Consider the following 20,937-nt stretch of genomic DNA (forward strand, 5'->3'; position numbering starts at 1 on the left):
CATTGCTCTTCGGTATACTTTCTTTGTTGGCTGAAGTGTTGGCTAAACTTCTGCTGGAAGTCTGCCCAATCGTAGATGTGGTGGACCGGTAGACGATCGAACCACGCTCTAGGTGCCCCAACAAGCGTCATTTGGAACATGTAACACCACGTAGGTTCCGTCCAACTACTGACGGTTGCCCCCGCTATGAACCTGTTCAAATGATCGTCTGGATCAGATATACCGTCGTAAGTGCCGATGTTGGACATCTGTTTGGCACTTTTCGGGGCGATTGCTTCCGCAATGTCCCTTGCAAATTTGGACGTTCCCGCCTTTGCAGCAGTTGGTGTAAATGTTTTGGAGAAGTCACGTGGGTTTCCCCCCGCATTTTTTAGTTTGAAGGTTTCTCCAAAATGCCTTCTGTTGGGGTGTGTTTCCTTACGCTTCCCTTTCGCCCTATGACGAGGGTTTGCGTCACTATCGGATTCCTCCGAATCATCGTCAAGTACTCTCCGAATTCCTCAGGCTGTTGGAGTGAACGTAAGCGTTCATCCAACTCAGCTTGGAATTCTTTTTGACGTGCTTCCGCCCACGCTTTAACTTCATCGAGTGTTTTGCGGGGAGCCTCGTTCGTTGTCTCTCTAACTGGGTATCGGTGAAACCCAGTGAAAGATTATTTACTGCACTTGCCCCAGCTCGGGTAACTGGGGTAGTGTTCGTAAAAACTGTATAGTCGCCGGTATTCCCCCCAGTAGCTGGGGTTGTGGTTACAGGGGCTTCTTGGTCACTCATTGGTTTTAGGACCGGAGTACCTTTAACCATCTTTCCAGAAGTTTGAAAAAACTGAAAAGAAATTAAGTTCTAGCTTTTATGCACGGATGGCGCCAATGAAGAAACACTAAGTGACCCCGGGCAGATTACGGATAATCTGGGGGTTAAATAGATGTTTCCCACGAGGGGTTAGACCCGGCAAAGATGGTTCTTCTGATAACCTGCAAAACAGACACAGTGAGCTCGTCACTGAGAAGGGGGGGTACCTCCTTGTGACCACCCTCCGGCGTGAGAATCAGACTAGATTGCTCTTGAATATAAGTGTATATTAAGAGAATGACTAGAGCAGATATCAGGTATAAGATATAAGATAAGATAAGATATCAGATGATCATACTATTCCAAGGTGTTGGAGTATTTATAGCCGAAGGTAGGTTTCCAAGAAGGTACAGCCGGCTGAATAGTGTTCCTGTTCTGCCAACTGTGGGCTACGCACATGCCATGCTGGTAGTTGGTGGGTAGGCAGCGGCTGATAGTGACCAGGCCGGCTGTGTACTATTCCTGTTCCACCAACTGCAGGCTATGCACGTCCTCCGACAGGTTGGTGAGTAGGCAGCGGCTAATAGTGACAAACAGTACAAGAGCGTGCTGCTAGTCATACTGTTGTCAGTGAGCTGTCGTATCTTTGGTCAGATCTTTTGTCCATACCTCGTCAGGTACAGTACAAAAGATCCTACAGTATCGTACGGACTGGCTCATTTGGGCGGGAGTTCTCCCGGCTTTGTGCGGGAGAGTTCCCGGCTTTGCTCATTCCTTCAGGTGACATTACTGAATTATTATGAGAGCTAAGTGCCTTGTGCGTGTAGCTTTGCTGCGCAGGTAGCCTTCCCTGATGGCTTGTATCCGCAGCTGCGGGAACAGGCAGAGTACGCCATTGGGAGGCTTTTCCTGCGGGAACAGCTTGCGTACTGCGCGTAAGGACGTCACGTTTCTGAGCATGGTGGATCCTGCGGATCCAGTTGGTCTATGCGCAGACGTCCCTTTAGTTAAGTCTTGCGGGTCCAACTGGGCTCTGCTGGGACCTACCTCTTCAGCTGTGTTTTTTGTCTACTTAATATGATTTAATCTGACATAAAAAGTACAAGTTAGGAGACTTTTTAACTGCAAACCACTAATTATATATGTTAGCATTGGCGGATCCAGCATACAAACGGGTGGTTCCCCGGAACCACCCGAGTTTCGAAATAATAGTGTACGGATATATAGAAGACGCGTAGGAACCACCTTATAAATTAAGAGGAAACCACCTAAAAAAAATTCCTGGATCCGCCACTGTTAATGTTATGTTAGCATCTAAAAGATAGACAATTCTAATGATTTTTACCATCAAAACTATTTATCATGGTATAAGTGCTCACCATCTCATACTCAACAACATATTTCACATCCACATACAAGTAAATCTGTTTCAATCCTCCAAGGAAGAACACTTTTAAATTAGGGCTGCTCACTGCTGCTCAAATAGGGACATTCGTGATCATATAAAGAAACTAATGTTTGTTTCTAAAAACTTGATACTATATTTGAAAACTTGAAACCCGTGTTACCATTGTTTAGGTCATCAACTAAATGTTGAATCTGCATAATGATCACATACATTGACATTTAAGGATTTGTTTGGGTTGCAAAGTCGAACGGAATTGAAATTTGAATTCTATATCTTGATGTGAGACGTTAAATTTGAATAACGATTACATACATTGACAATATTTGTGCCTTCTGTTCGCAGAATTCATTGGAACCCAATGCAATTGGATTTTGAATTCCATCTCTTTATGTGTTTCTTGAAAAACACTTAATACCCAATAGGTTTACTAACCGGGTTATGGGTTCGAGAATACCTAAACCCATCCCATACAAAAAGATTAGTCCACAATATAGGATAGACGGAAATGCATATTCTGTTCTTTAAAATTACATGATATACAAATAAGGTCCTTTAAAATATTTCCTTTCATGCGGTGTCCTTTACATGCTATGTTTATTTGATTTTTATCCTTTAAGCTAACTGTCATCCAATTCCCCCGTTAAGTTAATGCATATGAGTAACGGGTCTCTTTTTTTAGAAGTTATTATGAGACTAGTAGAAGTTGATAATTTGAGTGGGGAAAGGTTATGCTGGGATTTAGCCCCATGAAACTGTTTACTTATCCTGTTTTGTTACCGTCTCGTTTTCGAGTAATACTACACATGGTTGCCGCTTCTTATGATGCTTTGTGTATGTTTAAAAAGAATGAAAGGCGTCGAAAAATTTCCCATAAAGTAGTTTCCTTCTCCTTGACTTTGCTTGTTGGTTGTGTTGAGAACTTGAGACTCGTATGATCGATGCCATATTGACATGCATGCATAATTGGTTGAGTATTTATCTTCTATTTATCAAATTGATACTCGAAACATGTTAACATGATTGAGAATATGATTTCAACACTCAAGACCATGGTTCATGTAGAAAAAATTCAATGAATCATGTTTTGTGCTTGTGGTTTAAGTTGGTTCCGTCATAGCTCCAAGCCATGTCACAAATTCCAAACTTGATTTACATGTACAAAGTTTAGAATAGGCTCAGTATCTCTCTTTAACTTGTATATGAATCATTCTCCTTTGATAGCAACTAGTTACTACTGATGAGAGGCCTATTGCTGTTAATGCATAGCTAGTGAATAGTGATAACCGCCTAGTTCCGGCTGGTAGCATACGTTATTATTTTTTATTATAGAACTACCCACAATTAAGACAAGTTACTATTGATGACATTTACTACCGACAACATATTTGCGATGATCATAGTTGCTACTCATGGATTAGTTAATATTGTGATCATGAGTTACTAGCAAAGCTACTAGATCAAAAGAATATTTTTTTACAGCTTTCAACATGGTAATTGAATTTCGGTTTGCCGAACCTACCATGGATCCCGCCCCTTGAATCATGAGTTCTTTGGTACCAAAAATCAGAAGTCATGAACAAACTCGCACCCCAGACCTCCTAATTGTTTCCATTGTTTACTTGGTTACCATTCGATATTTAAGTAAACTCCAACTAGCTTAAATGGCATAATGACACACTAAAATCATCAACATTTAATCTATAATAGGCATACTAAACGCTATTACAATAAATTGAGGTTTATTAAACAGATGAAGATCAAGAAAATAACATCATGACTACTAATTAATTCAAAAACAATTGTTAAGTACTCAAAAACAACAAGATATCAAACAGATGAAGATTGAGATAATAACATCATAACAACTAATTCAAAAACAATTGCAAGTAATCCACAAAATCCTAAAATCAAACTCAAAACACCTCAACAACCGCAACCGCCCGACATCAAATCACCGATTAACAAGTGCTCCTCTAACCAAACCAGTTCCAAAGCCAAACCCCATACTAGAAGTTCCAAACCCAAACCCCATGCTAGAGCATCTGCGAGGTGGAACACCCGGCCTCGGCCGTCGTGGATAATAAACGCACCCCGGGTGTTGGTTCTCGTAACCAAATCCAGCCGGTTTCTCCTCCGTCCCAAGAGGAGTCGTAAATTTCTCCCCACTCTCATACTTATACTTGAAACTTAAAACCCCGTTCAGTTTACCGGACGGCCTTCTAAGTACTTGATAACTAACTGTCTTAGCCGTCTTCCCATTACCCTTAAAACCTTCGAGAAGCTCCTTAACCGGAACATGAACCTCCCCTAAATCCTTCCCACCGAACATCCCCTCCACCTTTATCCTAACCACCAGCGTCAAACCCGAGACTTCTTCATCGATGACGAACTTCATGGGTAAGTTCCACGTTGGGTCGGCATCACCGGTTTTGTCCGTATTGGTTCGTTGCTTCTGATGCTTGCCGGTTGCGTCCGAGATGAAAGCGACCGCGTAAACACTCGACTTGCCGGTGAATCTAGATTTCTTGACTCCGGTTGCCGAGACGAGGGTGAGGTTTAAGTTTCCGTACTCCATGTTGTTAACACCAGGATATCTAAACAACACAAGATTACAATATGTTAACAAAGAAAGATAAGTAAACCACGTATTTATAATAAATAAATGCTTTGCATGCAAGCAACTATCCTAATACGAATTATCTAAAAATTAATTTGAACTACATTCAAATTTCAAATACAAACTCGTTTTAATTAAAATAATTCATATTTTATTTTTAGTCCTCCATCTTTATAACTTTCATCATCCTTTCTTAAACCACCCCTTAAGAACAAAACAGTACCACCATTCAAGTGTGTTGCGAAATCCGTCATTTTTCAAGTTTTCAAAACTCTAAACGTCGATGTTTGTACGATTTATTATTAAAGTTGTTACTCATGTGCATCAACTTAACGAAGGAATTGGATGATAGTTAGCTTAAAGGACAAAAATCAAAAAAACATAGCGTGTAAAAGACACCAGTTGAAAGTAAACATTTTAAAGGACCTGATTCGTAAATCAGGTAAGTTTAAAAACAAAATTTGTATTGGTTTCTAAAGATTTAATAAACATAGCAAAAAATTGGATGTTATACTTACAACTGTAAGTAAATCATCTTCTAAGAACTTCATATTTTTGCCTAATATTTGTGTAAATTTAGGCTTCTTCATATTTTAATATGAAATGAAATGTTTGTTATGTGATGTTGTATTAATTCAGAACATAGAAAACCTGGGGAAAGCTGGTGAAACTGTCAAAGTTGTTTCAGGACATTTTCGCAACCATTTGATGCCTAAATTGCTTGCATTCCCGAACGTCGATAGATTTGCGTATTTATATATAAAGATAGATACTGAATTGCGTTCACCGGTCGACAAAGATGAAATTATATCTGAGGTACGCCTTTTCTCTCCGCTGTGTTTTTTGTCTACTTAATATGATTTAATCTGACATAAAAAGTACAAGTTAGGAGACTTTTGATCCAATTTTTCAAGCTATATTAGAATAACTATGTTAAAAAGTTTGAAAGGAAAATTTTGATCATTATGTCATCCATCTAATAGTTGATTTTAACCACCGGCCATAGGTAATTTTACATATCACTTATTACAAGTGTTTTTTAGCCATCAATCACTGAACACCAAGATGTTCATGCAGTTATAAGAAATCGGTTGTTGGCTTGTTGTTAAAATGTCCGCGTCAGGAGCGCACTTATACGTGATGCGCTGCGATTCCATAATGCGAGGATGATGCGCTCTAAGTCATTGTGTTAAATGTAATTAGAAAAACCATGTTAGTTCAAAAAACAATATAAGTTCTTTTAATCAAAACAATGTAGGATGTATCAAATAAATACAATCCCGTTTTCAGGTTAGAGAGAATACAACTTTTAAGAATTCTTCATGTCCTTGTAATAAATCAGCTCTTGATGTGTTTTTATTGACCTGTAATGCCAAATCGTTTTGCTGATGTGGCAGGTGGCAAGACAGCTCGGTGTGCAAATAGAGCCTGAAAACTTGCAATTACCATCTCCTTTGTCTACTTTAGGCGAATTTGAGGTGCCACTTAAACTACCTACGTCTCTTCCTTTACCGGAAGGCAAGGTCCACTGGACTCTAGATGTCAAAATCCGCAAAAATTAATCAAATTTCTGGTATCTTACATTATATTATCAGAAAAACTAAGGTTTTAGTTTAATAAATTAGATCAAGAAAGTTATCGCTTTATTCTCTTTATCTTTCAGTATATTCTTGATATGGTTATGGTTAGTTAATTATGACGGACTAGAAAAACAAAAAATTGATCTTTATTAGAGGGGTTGCATTTGTTATTGTTAATAGTTTATGTTATCATTAATCCAAAGTGTTTGAAACTTATAGTTTCTGGCAAACAGTGTGTTTCCATTGTTCAATGTTCTATCAAGATAAACAACTAGGAGTGAGCATGATACTTAAGCCACAACTTAAAGAGCAGAAAGCTCTAATTGAATTAGCCAAATCCAACAAGAGAAGTGTTTCTTTCTCAATGTATTGCTGCGTTTTGAGTTATTGTAACATCATCAAATTGGTGAAGTATTAGTTTAGGAATTAATCACTAATTCACCGTTGAATCTCTAAGTTGTTCGAATTCCTATTATTCTTGAGGGTAATATTTATCCGATGCATGATTTTGACAACAGCAAAGTCCTGACTATAATTTATACCACGGTCCACGAAACAATTGTATGTAATGGTTAAAAAACTTGCTAACTATTTTTTTACAGGTACCAAGTAATTAACACTATCTAACAAATAAAATATTTTTATACAGATGCCTGTTTGTTTATTATATCTTCGTTAAAGAACATGTGATATTACTCTCTTTAAAAACAACAGTTGATTGAAAGCATCAAGGGGTGGTGGCGCAGTTGGCTAGCGCGTAGGTCTCATAGCATTCTGAGTTATCCTGAGGTCGAGAGTTCGAGCCTCTCTCACCCCATATTGCTTTTATCATGCACCTCTCATGAAGAGGGGTTAAATTGATGCTTTCTAAAAATACTGCCTTATAGAAGTAATTTTTATTGGCATTTTTTTACCATGGTAACTAGATACCAGCAGGCAGCAACTTTTCTAAAGAAGAAAACATTTGTTTTTTGGACCAGTCTGTAAAGAACAAATGTTTAGAGTATTTGCCGAAATAAAAGTTAATTTTGGTCTCGTTTTTGTACTGTTTAAAAGTTTAGAAACGACTTTTTAACTGCAAACCACTAATTATATATGTTAGCATCTAAAAGATAGACAATTCTAATGATTTTTACCATCAAAACTATTTATCATGGTATAAGTGCTCACCATCTCATACTCAACAACAACATATTTCACATCCACATACAAGTAAATCTGTTTCAATCCTCCAAGGAAGAACACTTTTAAATTAGGGCTGCTCACTGCTGCTCAAATAGGGACATTCGTGAACATTTAAAGAAACTAATGTTTGTTTCTAAAAACTTGATACTATATTTGAAAACTTGAAACCCGTGTTACCATTGTTTAGGTCATCAACTAAATGTTGAATCTGCATAATGATCACATACATTGACATTTAAGGATTTGTTTGGGTTGCAAAGTCGAACGGAATTGAAATTTGAATTCTATATCTTGATGTGAGACGTTAAATTTGAATAACGATTACATACATTGACAATATTTGTGCCTTCTGTTCGCAGAATTCATTGGAACCCAATGCAATTGGATTTTGAATTCCATCTCTTTATGTGTTTCTTGAAAAACACTTAATACCCAATAGGTTTACTAACCGGGTTATGGGTTCGAGAATACCTAAACCCATCCCATACAAAAAGATTAGTCCACAATATAGGATAGACGGAAATGCATATTCTGTTCTTTAAAATTACATGATATACAAATAAAGTCCTTTAAAATATTTCCTTTCATGCGGTGTCCTTTACATGCTATGTTTATTTGATTTTCATCCTTTAAGCTAACTGTCATCCAATTCCCCCGTTAAGTTAATGCATATGAGTAACGGGTCTCTTTTTTTAGAAGTTATTATGAGACTAGTAGAAGTTGATAATTTGAGTGGGGAAAGGTTATGCTGGGATTTAGCCCCATGAAACTGTTTACTAATCCTGTTTTGTTACCGTCTCGTTTTCGAGTAATACTACACATGGGTGCCGCTTCTTATGATGCTTTGTGTATGTTTAAAAAGAATGAAAGGCGTCGAAAAATTTCCCATAAAGTAGTTTCCTTCTCCTTGACCTTGCTTGTTGGTTGTGTTGAGAACTTGAGACTCGTATGATCGATGCCATATTGACATGCATGCATAATTGGTTGAGTATTTATCTTCTATTTATCAAATTGATACTCGAAACATGTTAACATGACTGAGAATATGATTTCAACACTCAAGACCATGGTTCATGTAGAAAAAATTCAATGAATCATGTTTTGTGCTTGTGGTTTAAGTTGGTTCCGTCATAGCTCCAAGCCATGTCACAAATCCCAAACTTGATTTACATGTACAAAGTTTAGAATAGGCTCAGTATCTCTCTTTAACTTGTATATGAATCATTCTCCTTTGATAGCAACTAGTTACTACTGATGAGAGGCCTATTGCTGTTAATGCATAGCTAGTGAATAGTGATAACCGCCTAGTTCCGGCTGGTAGCATACGTTATTATTTTTTATTATAGAACTACCCACAATTAAGACAAGTTACTATTGATGACATTTACTACCGACAACATATTTGCGATGATCATAGTTGCTACTCATGGATTAGTTAATATTGTGATCATGAGTTACTAGCAAAGCTACTAGATCAAAAGAATATTTTTTTACAGCTTTCAACATGGTAATTGAATTTCGGTTTGCCGAACCTACCATGGATCCCGCCCCTTGAATCATGAGTTCTTTGGTACCAAAAATCAGAAGTCATGAACAAACTCGCACCCCAGACCTCCTAATTGTTTCCATTGTTTACTTGGTTACCATTCGATATTTAAGTAAACTCCAACTAGCTTAAATGGCATAATGACACACTAAAATCATCAACATTTAATCTATAATAGGCATACTAAACGCTATTACAATAAATTGAGGTTTATTAAACAGATGAAGATCAAGAAAATAACATCATGACTACTAATTAATTCAAAAACAATTGTTAAGTACTCAAAAACAACAAGATATCAAACAGATGAAGATTGAGATAATAACATCATAACAACTAATTCAAAAACAATTGCAAGTAATCCACAAAATCCTAAAATCAAACTCAAAACACCTCAACAACCGCAACCGCCCGACATCAAATCACCGATTAACAAGTGCTCCTCTAACCAAACCAGTTCCAAAGCCAAACCCCATACTAGAAGTTCCAAACCCAAACCCCATGCTAGAGCATCTGCGAGGTGGAACACCCGGCCTCGGCCGTCGTGGATAATAAACGCACCCCGGGTGTTGGTTCTCGTAACCAAATCCAGCCGGTTTCTCCTCCGTCCCAAGAGGAGTCGTAAATTTCTCCCCACTCTCATACTTATACTTGAAACTTAAAACCCCGTTCAGTTTACCGGACGGCCTTCTAAGTACTTGATAACTAACTGTCTTAGCCGTCTTCCCATTACCCTTAAAACCTTCGAGAAGCTCCTTAACCGGAACATGAACCTCCCCTAAATCCTTCCCACCGAACATCCCCTCCACCTTTATCCTAACCACCAGCGTCAAACCCGAGACTTCTTCATCGATGACGAACTTCATGGGTAAGTTCCACGTTGGGTCGGCATCACCGGTTTTGTCCGTATTGGTTCGTTGCTTCTGATGCTTGCCGGTTGCGTCCGAGATGAAAGCGACCGCGTAAACACTCGACTTGCCGGTGAATCTAGATTTCTTGACTCCGGTTGCCGAGACGAGGGTGAGGTTTAAGTTTCCGTACTCCATGTTGTTAACACCAGGATATCTAAACAACACAAGATTACAATATGTTAACAAAGAAAGATAAGTAAACCACGTATTTATAATAAATAAATGCTTTGCATGCAAGCAACTATCCTAATACGAATTATCTAAAAATTAATTTGAACTACATTCAAATTTCAAATACAAACTCGTTTTAATTAAAATAATTCATATTTTATTTTTAGTCCTCCATCTTTATAACTTTCATCATCCTTTCTTAAACCACCCCTTAAGAACAAAACAGTACCACCATTCAAGTGTGTTGCGAAATTCGTCATTTTTCAAGTTTTCAAAACTCTAAACGTCAATGTTTGTACGATTTATTATTAAAGTTGTTACTCATGTGCATCAACTTAACGGAGGAATTGGATGATAGTTAGCTTAAAGGACAAAAATCAAATAAACATAGCGTGTAAAAGACACCAGCTGAAAGTAAAAATTTTAAAGGACCTGATTCGTAAATCAGGTAAGTTTAAAAACAAAATTTGTATTGGTTTCTAAATATTTAATAAACATAGCAAAAAATTGGATGTTATACTTACAACTGTAAGTAAATCATCTTCTAAGAACTTCATATTTTTGCCTAATATTTGTGTAAATTTAGGCTTCTTCATATTTTAATATGAAATGAAATGTTTGTTATGTGATGTTGTATTAATTCAGAACATAGAAAACCTGGGGAAAGATGGTGAAACTGTCAAAGTTGTTTCAGGACATTTTCGCAACCATTTGATGCCTAAATTGCTTGCATTCCCGAACGTCGATAGATTTGCGTATTTATATATAAAGATAGATACTGAATTGCGTTCACCGGTCGACAAAGATGAAATTATATCTGAGGTACGCCTTTTCTCTCCGCTGTGTTTTTTGTCTACTTAATATGATTTAATCTGACATAAAAAGTACAAGTTAGGAGACTTTTGATCCAATTTTTCAAGCTATATTAGAATAACTATGTTAAAAAGTTTGAAAGGAAAATTTTGATCATTATGTCATCCATCTAATAGTTGATTTTAACCACCGGCCATAGGTAATTTTACATATCACTTATTACAAGTGTTTTTTAGCCATCAATCACTGAACACCAAGATGTTCATGCAGTTATAAGAAATCGGTTGTTGGCTTGTTGTTAAAATGTCCGCGTCAGGAGCGCACTTATACGTGATGCGCTGCGATTCCATAATGCTGATGTGTTTTTATTGACCTGTAATGCCAAATCGTTTTGCTGATGTGGCAGGTGGCAAGACAGCTCGGTGTGCAAATAGAGCCTGAAAACTTGCAATTACCATCTCCTTTGTCTACTTTAGGCGAATTTGAGGTGCCACTTAAACTACCTACGTCTCTTCCTTTACCTGAAGGCAAGGTCCACTGGACTCTAGATGTCAAAATCCGCAAAAAATAATCAAATTTCTGGTATCTTACATTATATTATCAGAAAAACTAAGGTTTTAGTTTAATAAATTAGATCAAGAAAGTTATCGCTTTATTCTCTTTATCTTTCAGTATATTCTTGATACGGTTATGGTTAGTTAATTATGACGGACTAGAAAAACAAAAAATTGATCTTTATTAGAGGGGTGGCATTTGTTATTATTAATAGTTTATGTTATCATTAATCCAAAGTGTTTGAAACTTATAGTTTCTGGCAAACAGTGTGTTTCCATTGTTCAATGTTCTATCAAGATAAACAACTAGGAGTGAGCATGATACTTAAGCCACAACTTAAAGAGCAGAAAGCTCTAATTGAATTAGCCAAATCCAACAAGAGAAGTGTTTTTTTCTCAATGTATTGCTGCGTTTTGAGTTATTGTAACATCATCAAATTGGTGAAGTATTAGTTTAGGAATTAATCACTAATTCACTGTTGAATCTCTAAGTTGTTCGAATTCCTATTATTCTTGAGGGTAATATTTATCCGATGCATGATTTTGACAACAGCAAAGTCCTGACTATAATTTATACCACGGTCCACGAAACAATTGTATGTAATGGTTAAAAAACTTGCTAACTATTTTTTTACAGGTACCAAGTAATTAACACTATCTAACAAATAAAATATTTTTATACAGATGCCTGTTTGTTTATTATATCTTCGTTAAAGAACATGTGATATTACTGTCTTTAAAAACAACAGTTGATTGAAAGCATCAAGGGGTGTTGGCGCAGTTGGCTAGCGCGTAGGTCTCATAGCATTCTGAGTTATCCTGAGGTCGAGAGTTCGAGCCTCTCTCACCCCATATTGCTTTTATCATGCACCTCTCATAAAGAGGGGTTAAATTGATGCTTTCTAAAAATACTGCCGTTTGGTTAATTTATAGAAGTAATTTTTGTTGGCATTTTTTTACCATGGTAACTAGATACCAGCAGGCAGCAACTTTTCTAAAGAAGAAAACATTTGTTTTTTGGACCAGTCTGTAAAGAACAAATGTTTAGAGTATTTGCCGAAATAAAAGTTAATTTTGGTCTCGTTTTTGTACTGTTTAAAAGTTTAGAAACGACTTTTTAACTGCAAACCACTAATTATATATGTTAGCATCTAAAAGATAGACAATTCTAATGATTTTTACCATCAAAACTATTTATCATGGTATAAGTGCTCACCATCTCATACTCAACAACAACATATTTCACATCCACATACGAGTAAATCTGTTTCAATCCTCCAAGGAAGAACACTTTTAAATTAGGGCTGCTCACTGCTGCTCAAATAGGGACATTCGTGAACATTTAAAGAAACTAATGTTTGTTTCTAAAAACTTGATACTATATTTGAAAACTTGAAACCCGTGTTACCATTGTTTAGGTCATCAACTAAATGTTGAATCTGCATAATGATCACATACATTGACATTTAAGGATTTGTTTGGGTTGCAAAGTCGAACGGAATTGAAATTTGAATTCTATATCTTGATGTGAGACGTTAAATTTGAATAACGATTACATACATTGACAATATTTGTGCCTTCTGTTCGCAGAATTCATTGGAACCCAATGCAATTGGATTTTGAATTCCATCTCTTTATGTGTTTCATTTGCAAACCAAACGCACCCTAAAGTTTACTCACATGAGCCATGTTCAAAACTAATCTTAAATATAGAACGGCGTGAATCATATGAGCACTTTCTATGTAGCGAAAACAAAATTAAATAAACACTTTCTGTGCAGTGAAAACCAAATCATAAGCACTTTCTATGTCACGAAAACGATATATGGTAACATGAAGTGCGTATATGCTAGTAAATGAAAGAAATATATAAGGTTATACGATTACATAACTGTTTTATTTATCATAGTTTAACAATAGTTACGTTTTAAATTTCATTTCTCATAATAGTTAGAAATACATTACTGCTTTATTTATCATAGTTTAACAATAGGTATGTTTACAATTTTATTTCTTCATAATAGTTTTGCAAGGGGAAAATGAGAAATGTCATAATAGGTGGGCTTAATGGGCCAGCGAGCTGTGGCCTGTGGCTGTGAGCCACACATGGAATGGATTAATGGAAGGCAGTTGTCAAGGACTCAAGGGAAAGTACTCATAACATTTGGACAAAAACAAGGCCCCAAAAGAGTAAGCTCCATGCCACAACTATTAATTCAATAATAAAATATTAAAATAATATATACATGTCCTTTGGTGGAAGACAGATCAAACCCGACAGGCGTACCCGACCCGCCCCCCTCTGTATTCTCCATTTACAACAATGAAAAAAACAATTACCCATTCAATACAAAATCAACTTTAAGTGAAAATCACAAAAACCGTATAAACACGTGCTTATTAACACAATGTATGCATGTGTTTATATCGTTCTCACGATTTTCTACTTTAAATTAGTTTTGTATTTAACAACCATCTAACATATAGTTTACATAGGTACCTACCAAAAATCAATGTTGAATATCTCTTACCAAGTTACAATTCCCATTTTGAGAACCTGCAAAATGATCAAAATTGTTATGTATTTTTTTTTTTACTTTTACTATTTGAGCATTAATCTAATTTTTAAGATAATATATATGAAAAATTAGATTAAAAATCTCTGCACGTTGTGCAAAAGTCAAATGTTTGCACATGGTCGTGGCTGAAACAGGTTCAATAAAAAGACAGAGAAAGATTCCTTTTAGATCTTTTTGAAGTACAACTGTTTTTCTGCATCAATGCATAAAGTACAACTACATAATGCATGTGGGGTCCATGTCTCCAATGTCCACTTCACACCATTTCCACACGTTCATGACTTTCAAACTGTTTTCCCAAGCATTGTCGAGTTGTACTGTACAAGTATCTAATGCATCAAGACACAATCTCATAACTACCAAACCGGTGGAATCTTGATGCATTATTGGGCTGTACTGTACAAGTGGGTTATGCATAAAGTGACTAGGGAACTAGGAAAGATATTGTACCTGCAACTTGGATGTAGAAAATGCCGTGGGTATAGAAAAAGAAATTAAATAATAATATCTTCATTGGTCAAATAGTAACTGGTTTGTTTCCTGTCTTTTAGTTTTGTAGTTTCACCTTGACCTTTGCATCATGGAACATCTTTGAGTATCTTCGAAACCCATTTTTGAATGCCGATACCTACAATGCCATAATGTATAAGTACGTGTAGCGATATCTCAATACAAAACCAGTTTTAAATAATATAAAAAATTATAAATTTTCTTTAAATGTAATATATAAGACGGCTAGTACAGACCTTGTTAGATAATGATTTATTTTTTATTAACTACAATAACTAAAAGAACCGTATAAAAATATGATTTTAATTGTGACAATTGCATAATAAACATATATTAGATAAAGTCAGCAAATTAAACATAATATGTCACTAGCTTTTCTATTTAATAAATTTGATTATGTATTAAATATTTAGAAAAAAAACATGAGAAATTGAAGATGAATGTTTGAAAAAGAACCAAACAAGTTTCTTGTGGCATCAAAATCAAAGAATTGAAAATAAGCATGCAATTTGGACATTCTTTCATGCCTTCACCAATACCATTTTTGGCAGTTGCAGGCCTTGTCCAGCATTAAAGGGCCCCACTTCATTACTCGAATTATTTTAAGATCACCCGTAGTGGCAGCTTTGCCACCCACGTTATGGAGGAAAACGCGGGGGTACACCGCCCCCCTTGCGTTATGTAATTTTATTTTTCCACGGCGTTTTCTACAAAACGCAAGAATGGCACGCATATCAACAAATCTGACCGTTTTCTACATAGTTGGCTGTCTCCGCTGAAGGTACTGGATGATTTGGTGAGTGGATTGGAGGTACACATCGGAGAAGAAGGAGTTACAGTTCGGCTATTTTTATGGTCGGTGGTGTTGGTGGGTGAGTTATGGTGGTGGTGGTGGTGGTGGTTTATGTTATGATCGGTGGTGGTGGGTGAGTTATGGTGGTGGTGGTGGTGGTTGGGTGGGTGAGTTACAGAGAAGAAGGAAGAAGATAGAGATGGGTACATAACCATACTTAAATCAATATTATATTTATATCAAATATCCATTCTACCTACCATTTTACCGATACTTATATCAAATATCCATTGTAAATATTATAAAAATATTGATTGTGAAGTAATAAAAATAAAAAAAACAAAAAAAAGTAAAAGTGACTGAACGTCACGTGGCGCATAACGTCTGGGGGTGGAGCGTTATGACTACAGCCTGTTTTTGTAAAAAATCATAACTCTGACAGGACGCCACGTGACGCATAAGCCCGGTAGTAGAGCTTTACGACTACATATGGTCTAAGCCAAATGGTTTCGCTTAAGTTTATATTGATATTATCAATTTTACAACAATGTATTATAAAAATTAAAAACACATGGGTATATATTTATCTAAAATTATTAACATTTTAAAAGCGCAAAATAATAATGATAATATAATAATAAATAAAAAATAATTAAAATCAACTAGTCAAGAAAGGCAAACAAAAAACGTACTGGCGACAGGGCCCCACCACAAACCAGGTCACAAAGTTTCTCGTTTATAATTAACTAAAAACCATTAAACTAATTAAAAATACTAATTTAATTCAAACCAAATTAATGTATTTTATGCTTTATAGGTTGTACATTGTGCAAGAATCGTTGTACAAGCATGTATATCATATTTTAAAATAAAAAAATATAATAAACAAATAATTTGACTTACAGCTTCGATATCAATTTTGTAAACAAGTAGCTTGCGTCGTTCTCGACAACTAGTCCGATACGCCACCACAATATGACCAATCGCTAACGCGGGCGAACACACGAACAACGCCAACTCCGTCACCCCAACCCCCACACCGCTGTCCCAAAAGACGTAAGCCGCCTTTAGCGACATGAACAACAACGATAACACTGAACAAACCGTCGTGATTCCCAAGTACGGCCCTGTCGATAGCCCTGGCCCGTCACATAGCCCGTACACACCTGCACAACATTTATGTCACTTAATTAACTAACTATTTAAGTATTTAACATACATTCTGGTGGTTATGTGATGTGCATCACAACCAAAAGGTTTATAGCTTGTGGCAGGGGTGTGCATTAAACCCAAAATCTAAACCGATAAAATCAAACCGAAATAGTAACCGTCATTTTGGTTTTATATTTTTGTAAAATCTAAACTGTGTTTTTAAGTTTGGTTTTGCATGTAGTTTTTTTTTTTTTTTAACGACCAACTAAGTAACGCCGGGTACTCCGTACGCGGCCCCGTTGGCTAAAGGTAGCCCGAGCCGGCCACTAGTCCGGACGGACGGAACCCCTAGCGGTCCACCTAGTTGTAGTTTAAACCAAAAAAATAAACCTAACCAAATTTCTAGATTTTCATTTTTTTATTTTAAATACTTCATAAGTATCTAGTAAATATTTTTTCCAAATGTATGATAATTAATTAGTTATTAATTAACAAAATAACTCATACCTAATCAATTAGTTATTAATTAACAAAATGATTGATACCTCATATGACATAAACCAAAATAATCGAAACAAAGAGTTTCAAAAATCCAAAAATCTAAGTTTTGATCAGGTTTAAATTCTGGGGCAGATATCTTAGAAAATCTAGGAATTATAATTAAGGAAAATAAGTAAATAAATATAAAGTAAATAAATAATAATTAGCAATTAACATACATAGAATGATGCCAGATCTGAGTATTGAAACAATAGGGATGTCAACAAGCGAGTATCTGAAATCATAACTGCTCAACTGAAACGACACCGTTCGAAACAATAACAACAACAAGCTCTGCTTATTCTTATTAATATTATTATCATCTGATGATGATGTAACCGAAGCTGAAAAGAGAGCTGTTGGAAGCAAAACATCGGCAATAGCGACCAAGATGGGGGCGGAGAATACGAGGAAAGATATGATCATGGTGATGAGGAAGAAGACGGTTCGGACTCCTCGTAAAAGTCCCATCATTTTGTTGTTGGTGTCTGGAATTGGAACTGGAATTGGAATTGGAATTTGAATAGGAGAAGAAATGGGGGTGGAGTTGAAATGAAAGCTAAGCAATGAGTTGGAAAGGGTCCAGGTCAAATAGAGGAACCTATTTATTTATTTATTATGTTTCTCTATAGAAATGTATTTGAAACTTGGAAGAATCGAATTTTGAAATGTGTTAAATTATTAATGATTATAATAACAAAACGTTTTGGTACATAATCATTTTTTGGTTTTTTAATCATATTTGTTTTTTTGTTTCATTAATATATAAATATATTAATACTAGTTTTTATCCTTCATTATACGTGAATTTCATTTTGTAATATTTATATATTTTTTCGGATTTTAGTTTTATTTATTGCAAGTAAGATAATAATATACTTAGGGTCTGATGATAAAAGGGTTTCACAAATGAGATGTTATAACCTGATTAAAAACTTATGGGTTTCGTGAGACCCACGATCCGTTTGTATTTTTTATTATAAATTGTTTTTCAATTATAAATAATATTTTTTAAAAAAAAATTGATATTAATTTTTTATTATATTCGTATTTTATAAGATTTTCATATTAAATATTTGGTGAAATAAATTTTAATTTAATAACATGTTATAACCCGTTTAACGGCTATCTGGGTTTGGTAGAGGTGCACAAATCGGGTTTTTTCTAATACCTTGTATGACCGGGTATTGGAAAATCGGGTATTGAGAGAAATCGGGTAGGGTATTGAGGAGAAAAACTCAACCCTATGTACCCGGGTAGGGTATGATCGGGTTCGGGTATTGGAACCGGGTACGACCGGGTATTAATACCTAGTTTTGAATTTGTAATTTTTTTATACATTTTTTAATTTGTTTAAAATTTAAATTTGCTTTGTAATTTATAAAAATAATTAAACTATATTAAAAAAACCATAAATTCACTTAATTACAAATTAATACTTAGTAATATGCATTTTATAAAAACTTAAACATAAAAGTTGTGAAGTAAACATAAAAATATACTATAAAAAGTCATGTATTATATCGGGTATTAGAAAATTGGTATCGGGTATCGGGTATAACCTGGTATCGGGTATAGGGTATGACCGGGTCTGGGTATTTACGGGTATAAATCGGGTACGGTTCCGGGTACGGGTATTGACCTCAAAATGCATACCTTATACATACCCTACGGGTAGGGTCGGTTCCGATTTTGGGTATAGAATACCCGGGTATAAAAATAACCGGTTCCGGGTATTTTTTTCGGGTCCGGTTCCGGGTTTTTTGTGCATCTCAGGGGTTTGGTGAGACCTATTCCCGTGAAATCAGTTCAAATACATGAAAAACTTGCATTTGTAAATAAATCAATCTGGTAGCTTGAGAATGGTGAGGAGCAACTATAGAGCTTTTTAAATATTTCGTTTATATATATTTAAGATTTTTTGAATAATAAATACGTTAATACTTTTTTAAATTTTATGTAAAGGGAGGTTTCTGAAAAATACAACAAAAGTAGTCTAGTTGGACACAGCAATTTCGATGATGAAGAGAGTAATTTGTATTTCTTGACTTGTCCTTTTTGGCTTCTAAACTTTATTCCTGCCATAACAAGCCATGTATAAATATTTTATGTGACAAATAATGGAATATATCTAATATCTTGTTCTACTTCTCGTGCCATCTTAGTTTTCAAGTTAAGCAATTTTTTAATTTAGTTTTTGTCTCAATGACAATTTTTTTTCATTTAAAATCCTCTTAAACTTGCACTATCCAGATTAGTTAAGAGTTAATTAAATTGAGTTATACAAAATTTTATAAGTTTTCAAGTTGAAATCGAATTTAGTTCGAAATATATTTGAATTGATTTAAATTAATAGAAAATTGATTAATTATATTAGAAAAAAAATCATCCAGTAATAACCAGGTTTTATAACTATTAGTTTAAAAAAAATTGTTTGGATATAATGGTGAAATTCTAATCATGACAAATTTATAAGTGAATTTTATATACATGGAAATAATAACTATTCTCAAAGTAGGAGTTGTTTCTTAGTTGTCTTTTTATTTTTTTTGTAAATTCTTTTAATCTAATTGGATTTATTTTTTTATCCCAGTTGTGATTAAATAATAAATACCCAACGGGAATCATTGAAAGACAACTCCAACTACGTATCATTATGAAATGATGCAAGACTAAATGATGATCCTCCCTTTTTAAATTTGAAAAACATTGGTTTATTGCTTAGGGAGGAGGGGTGGTGGATGTGATGAAATTTTTCATCACACACCCCATTCAATCAGTTGGTGTCACATCATCAACCTCAAATCCATCACACGTGATGGTTTTTTACTAGGAATGGTGGTGTGGTGTGATGGTGTGTGATTGATTTTTTTGTTTATTTTGGGGTTAGAATAATTACCTTGAACAAACATGCTCACATTCCCAGCCAATTCACCTTCAAACGAACCCTAAACCCCCAACCTCATTTCAATTTCACACACCCATTATCCAATTCCATTATACAAACACCAACCCACCTTTTGCTTCTTCTGCTCTTCTTCTTCCTCTTCTCCACCGCCGCCGGAAACCCATCTCCGGACGAACTCAAGGCATTACTCGAGTTCCGTAAAGGGATCAGTTCAGATCCCTTAGCTAAAGTCACAGATTCATGGGTTATTGTTGATTCTGCCTCAAACCCACCTCCATTTTGTACTCAATTTTACGGCGTTCACTGTGATGACGATGGCGGCGTTACGGCGGTTGTTCTCGACCGTCTTGACTTGGCCGGTGAAATTTGTTCAAACTTATAAAATTTCTTGGTTTCCACCCCATCTCACGCATGATGGCCATCACGCAAAGGACCTCCATCAAGCTTGATAAGGGAGTGGCGGCGGTGTTCAAAAACCCATCACGCGTGATGGGTGCTCCATCACGCAGTGCCCCGGGTGCTCTTATAACAAGTTATTTTAATTTATATTAAAAATTACAATTATAAGTTTTATAATCCAAGACATTTAAAAAAATGATTAGGTTAACTTTAAGTTAATATAAGATCGTTGGAGAAAAATATATTCAAAGTTAGAAGTGTCTATAGACATTTCCGGATTTGTGATTAACCTCAGTCAATATGTCAAAGTTGATTTACTAAATTACTAAAACCATATTAATGAATGATAAATGTATTTCTATGTTATATAAAGTGTATTGTGAATATACTTTTTGTCAGTGTGCTTTTCCTAGTTGTATCCAGCCGTGTAAAATGATGCACTTATCAAGAGGTCGAGGGTTTGAGTTCAACGAAGGACAATG

The 20,937-nt window shown here is 35.5% G+C and overlaps 5 protein-coding genes and 1 non-coding gene across 6 annotated transcripts; 3 read left to right on the top strand and 3 right to left on the bottom strand.

The window, feature by feature from the left end:
• Nucleotides 1-4,099: 4,099 nt before the first annotated feature.
• Nucleotides 4,100-4,826, bottom strand: LOC143626108 (protein SRC2-like). Its single transcript, XM_077096276.1, has one exon. It carries the CDS (start codon nt 4,770-4,772, stop codon nt 4,149-4,151), a length of 624 nt encoding a protein of 207 aa, XP_076952391.1. The 5' UTR covers nt 4,773-4,826; the 3' UTR covers nt 4,100-4,148.
• LOC143625117 (uncharacterized) lies at nt 4,814-6,376 on the top strand. The gene is made up of 4 exons (XM_077095564.1): nt 4,814-4,833; nt 5,294-5,336; nt 5,454-5,630; nt 6,212-6,376. The coding sequence occupies exons 1-4, from the start codon at nt 4,814-4,816 to the stop codon at nt 6,374-6,376; spliced, it is 405 nt and encodes a 134-aa protein (XP_076951679.1).
• A 749-nt stretch (nt 6,377-7,125) lies between these two features.
• TRNAM-CAU (transfer RNA methionine (anticodon CAU)) lies at nt 7,126-7,211 on the top strand. Its single transcript is given in 2 exon segments — nt 7,126-7,163; nt 7,176-7,211. It is a non-coding gene; the product is annotated as a tRNA-Met (tRNA).
• A 2,287-nt stretch (nt 7,212-9,498) lies between these two features.
• On the bottom strand, nt 9,499-10,225 carry LOC143626119 (protein SRC2-like). The gene has a single exon (XM_077096286.1). It carries the CDS (start codon nt 10,169-10,171, stop codon nt 9,548-9,550), a length of 624 nt encoding a protein of 207 aa, XP_076952401.1. The 5' UTR covers nt 10,172-10,225; the 3' UTR covers nt 9,499-9,547.
• On the top strand, nt 10,213-11,591 carry LOC143625128 (uncharacterized). The gene is made up of 4 exons (XM_077095573.1): nt 10,213-10,232; nt 10,708-10,735; nt 10,853-11,029; nt 11,427-11,591. Exons 1-4 carry the CDS (start codon nt 10,213-10,215, stop codon nt 11,589-11,591), a joined length of 390 nt encoding a protein of 129 aa, XP_076951688.1.
• A 2,567-nt stretch (nt 11,592-14,158) lies between these two features.
• LOC143626131 (uncharacterized) lies at nt 14,159-17,760 on the bottom strand. Its single transcript, XM_077096293.1, has 3 exons — nt 17,328-17,760; nt 16,360-16,622; nt 14,159-14,781 (listed from the first exon to the last, which is right to left on the bottom strand). Exons 1-3 carry the CDS (start codon nt 17,620-17,622, stop codon nt 14,701-14,703), a joined length of 639 nt encoding a protein of 212 aa, XP_076952408.1. The 5' UTR covers nt 17,623-17,760; the 3' UTR covers nt 14,159-14,700.
• Between the last annotated feature and the right edge of the window lie 3,177 nt (nt 17,761-20,937).

The sequence above is a fragment of the Bidens hawaiensis genome, unplaced genomic scaffold (assembly GCF_021521415.1).
Source record: "Bidens hawaiensis isolate Kalapana, Puna unplaced genomic scaffold, B.hawaiensis_p1.1 tig00000458_1, whole genome shotgun sequence".
NCBI classification, from domain to species: Eukaryota; Viridiplantae; Streptophyta; class Magnoliopsida; order Asterales; family Asteraceae; genus Bidens; species Bidens hawaiensis.

Coding starts and splice junctions, on each gene's coding strand:
- LOC143626108 (XM_077096276.1), bottom strand. CDS start 4,772: ATGGAGTACGGAAACTTAAACCTCACCCTCGTCTCGGCAACCGGAGTC.
- LOC143625117 (XM_077095564.1), top strand. CDS start 4,814: ATGTTAACAAAGAAAGATAA. Junction 4,834..5,293: donor ATGTTAACAAAGAAAGATAA/GTAAACCACGTA, acceptor TGGTTTCTAAAG/ATTTAATAAACATAGCAAAA. Junction 5,337..5,453: donor TGGATGTTATACTTACAACT/GTAAGTAAATCA, acceptor GTATTAATTCAG/AACATAGAAAACCTGGGGAA.
- LOC143626119 (XM_077096286.1), bottom strand. CDS start 10,171: ATGGAGTACGGAAACTTAAACCTCACCCTCGTCTCGGCAACCGGAGTC.
- LOC143625128 (XM_077095573.1), top strand. CDS start 10,213: ATGTTAACAAAGAAAGATAA. Junction 10,233..10,707: donor ATGTTAACAAAGAAAGATAA/GTAAACCACGTA, acceptor TAATAAACATAG/CAAAAAATTGGATGTTATAC. Junction 11,030..11,426: donor AAGATGAAATTATATCTGAG/GTACGCCTTTTC, acceptor CTGATGTGGCAG/GTGGCAAGACAGCTCGGTGT.
- LOC143626131 (XM_077096293.1), bottom strand. CDS start 17,622: ATGATGGGACTTTTACGAGGAGTCCGAACCGTCTTCTTCCTCATCACC. Junction 16,623..17,327: donor CAGATCTGGCATCATTCTAT/GTATGTTAATTG, acceptor AATGTTGTGCAG/GTGTGTACGGGCTATGTGAC. Junction 14,782..16,359: donor ACAAAATTGATATCGAAGCT/GTAAGTCAAATT, acceptor ATGGCATTGTAG/GTATCGGCATTCAAAAATGG.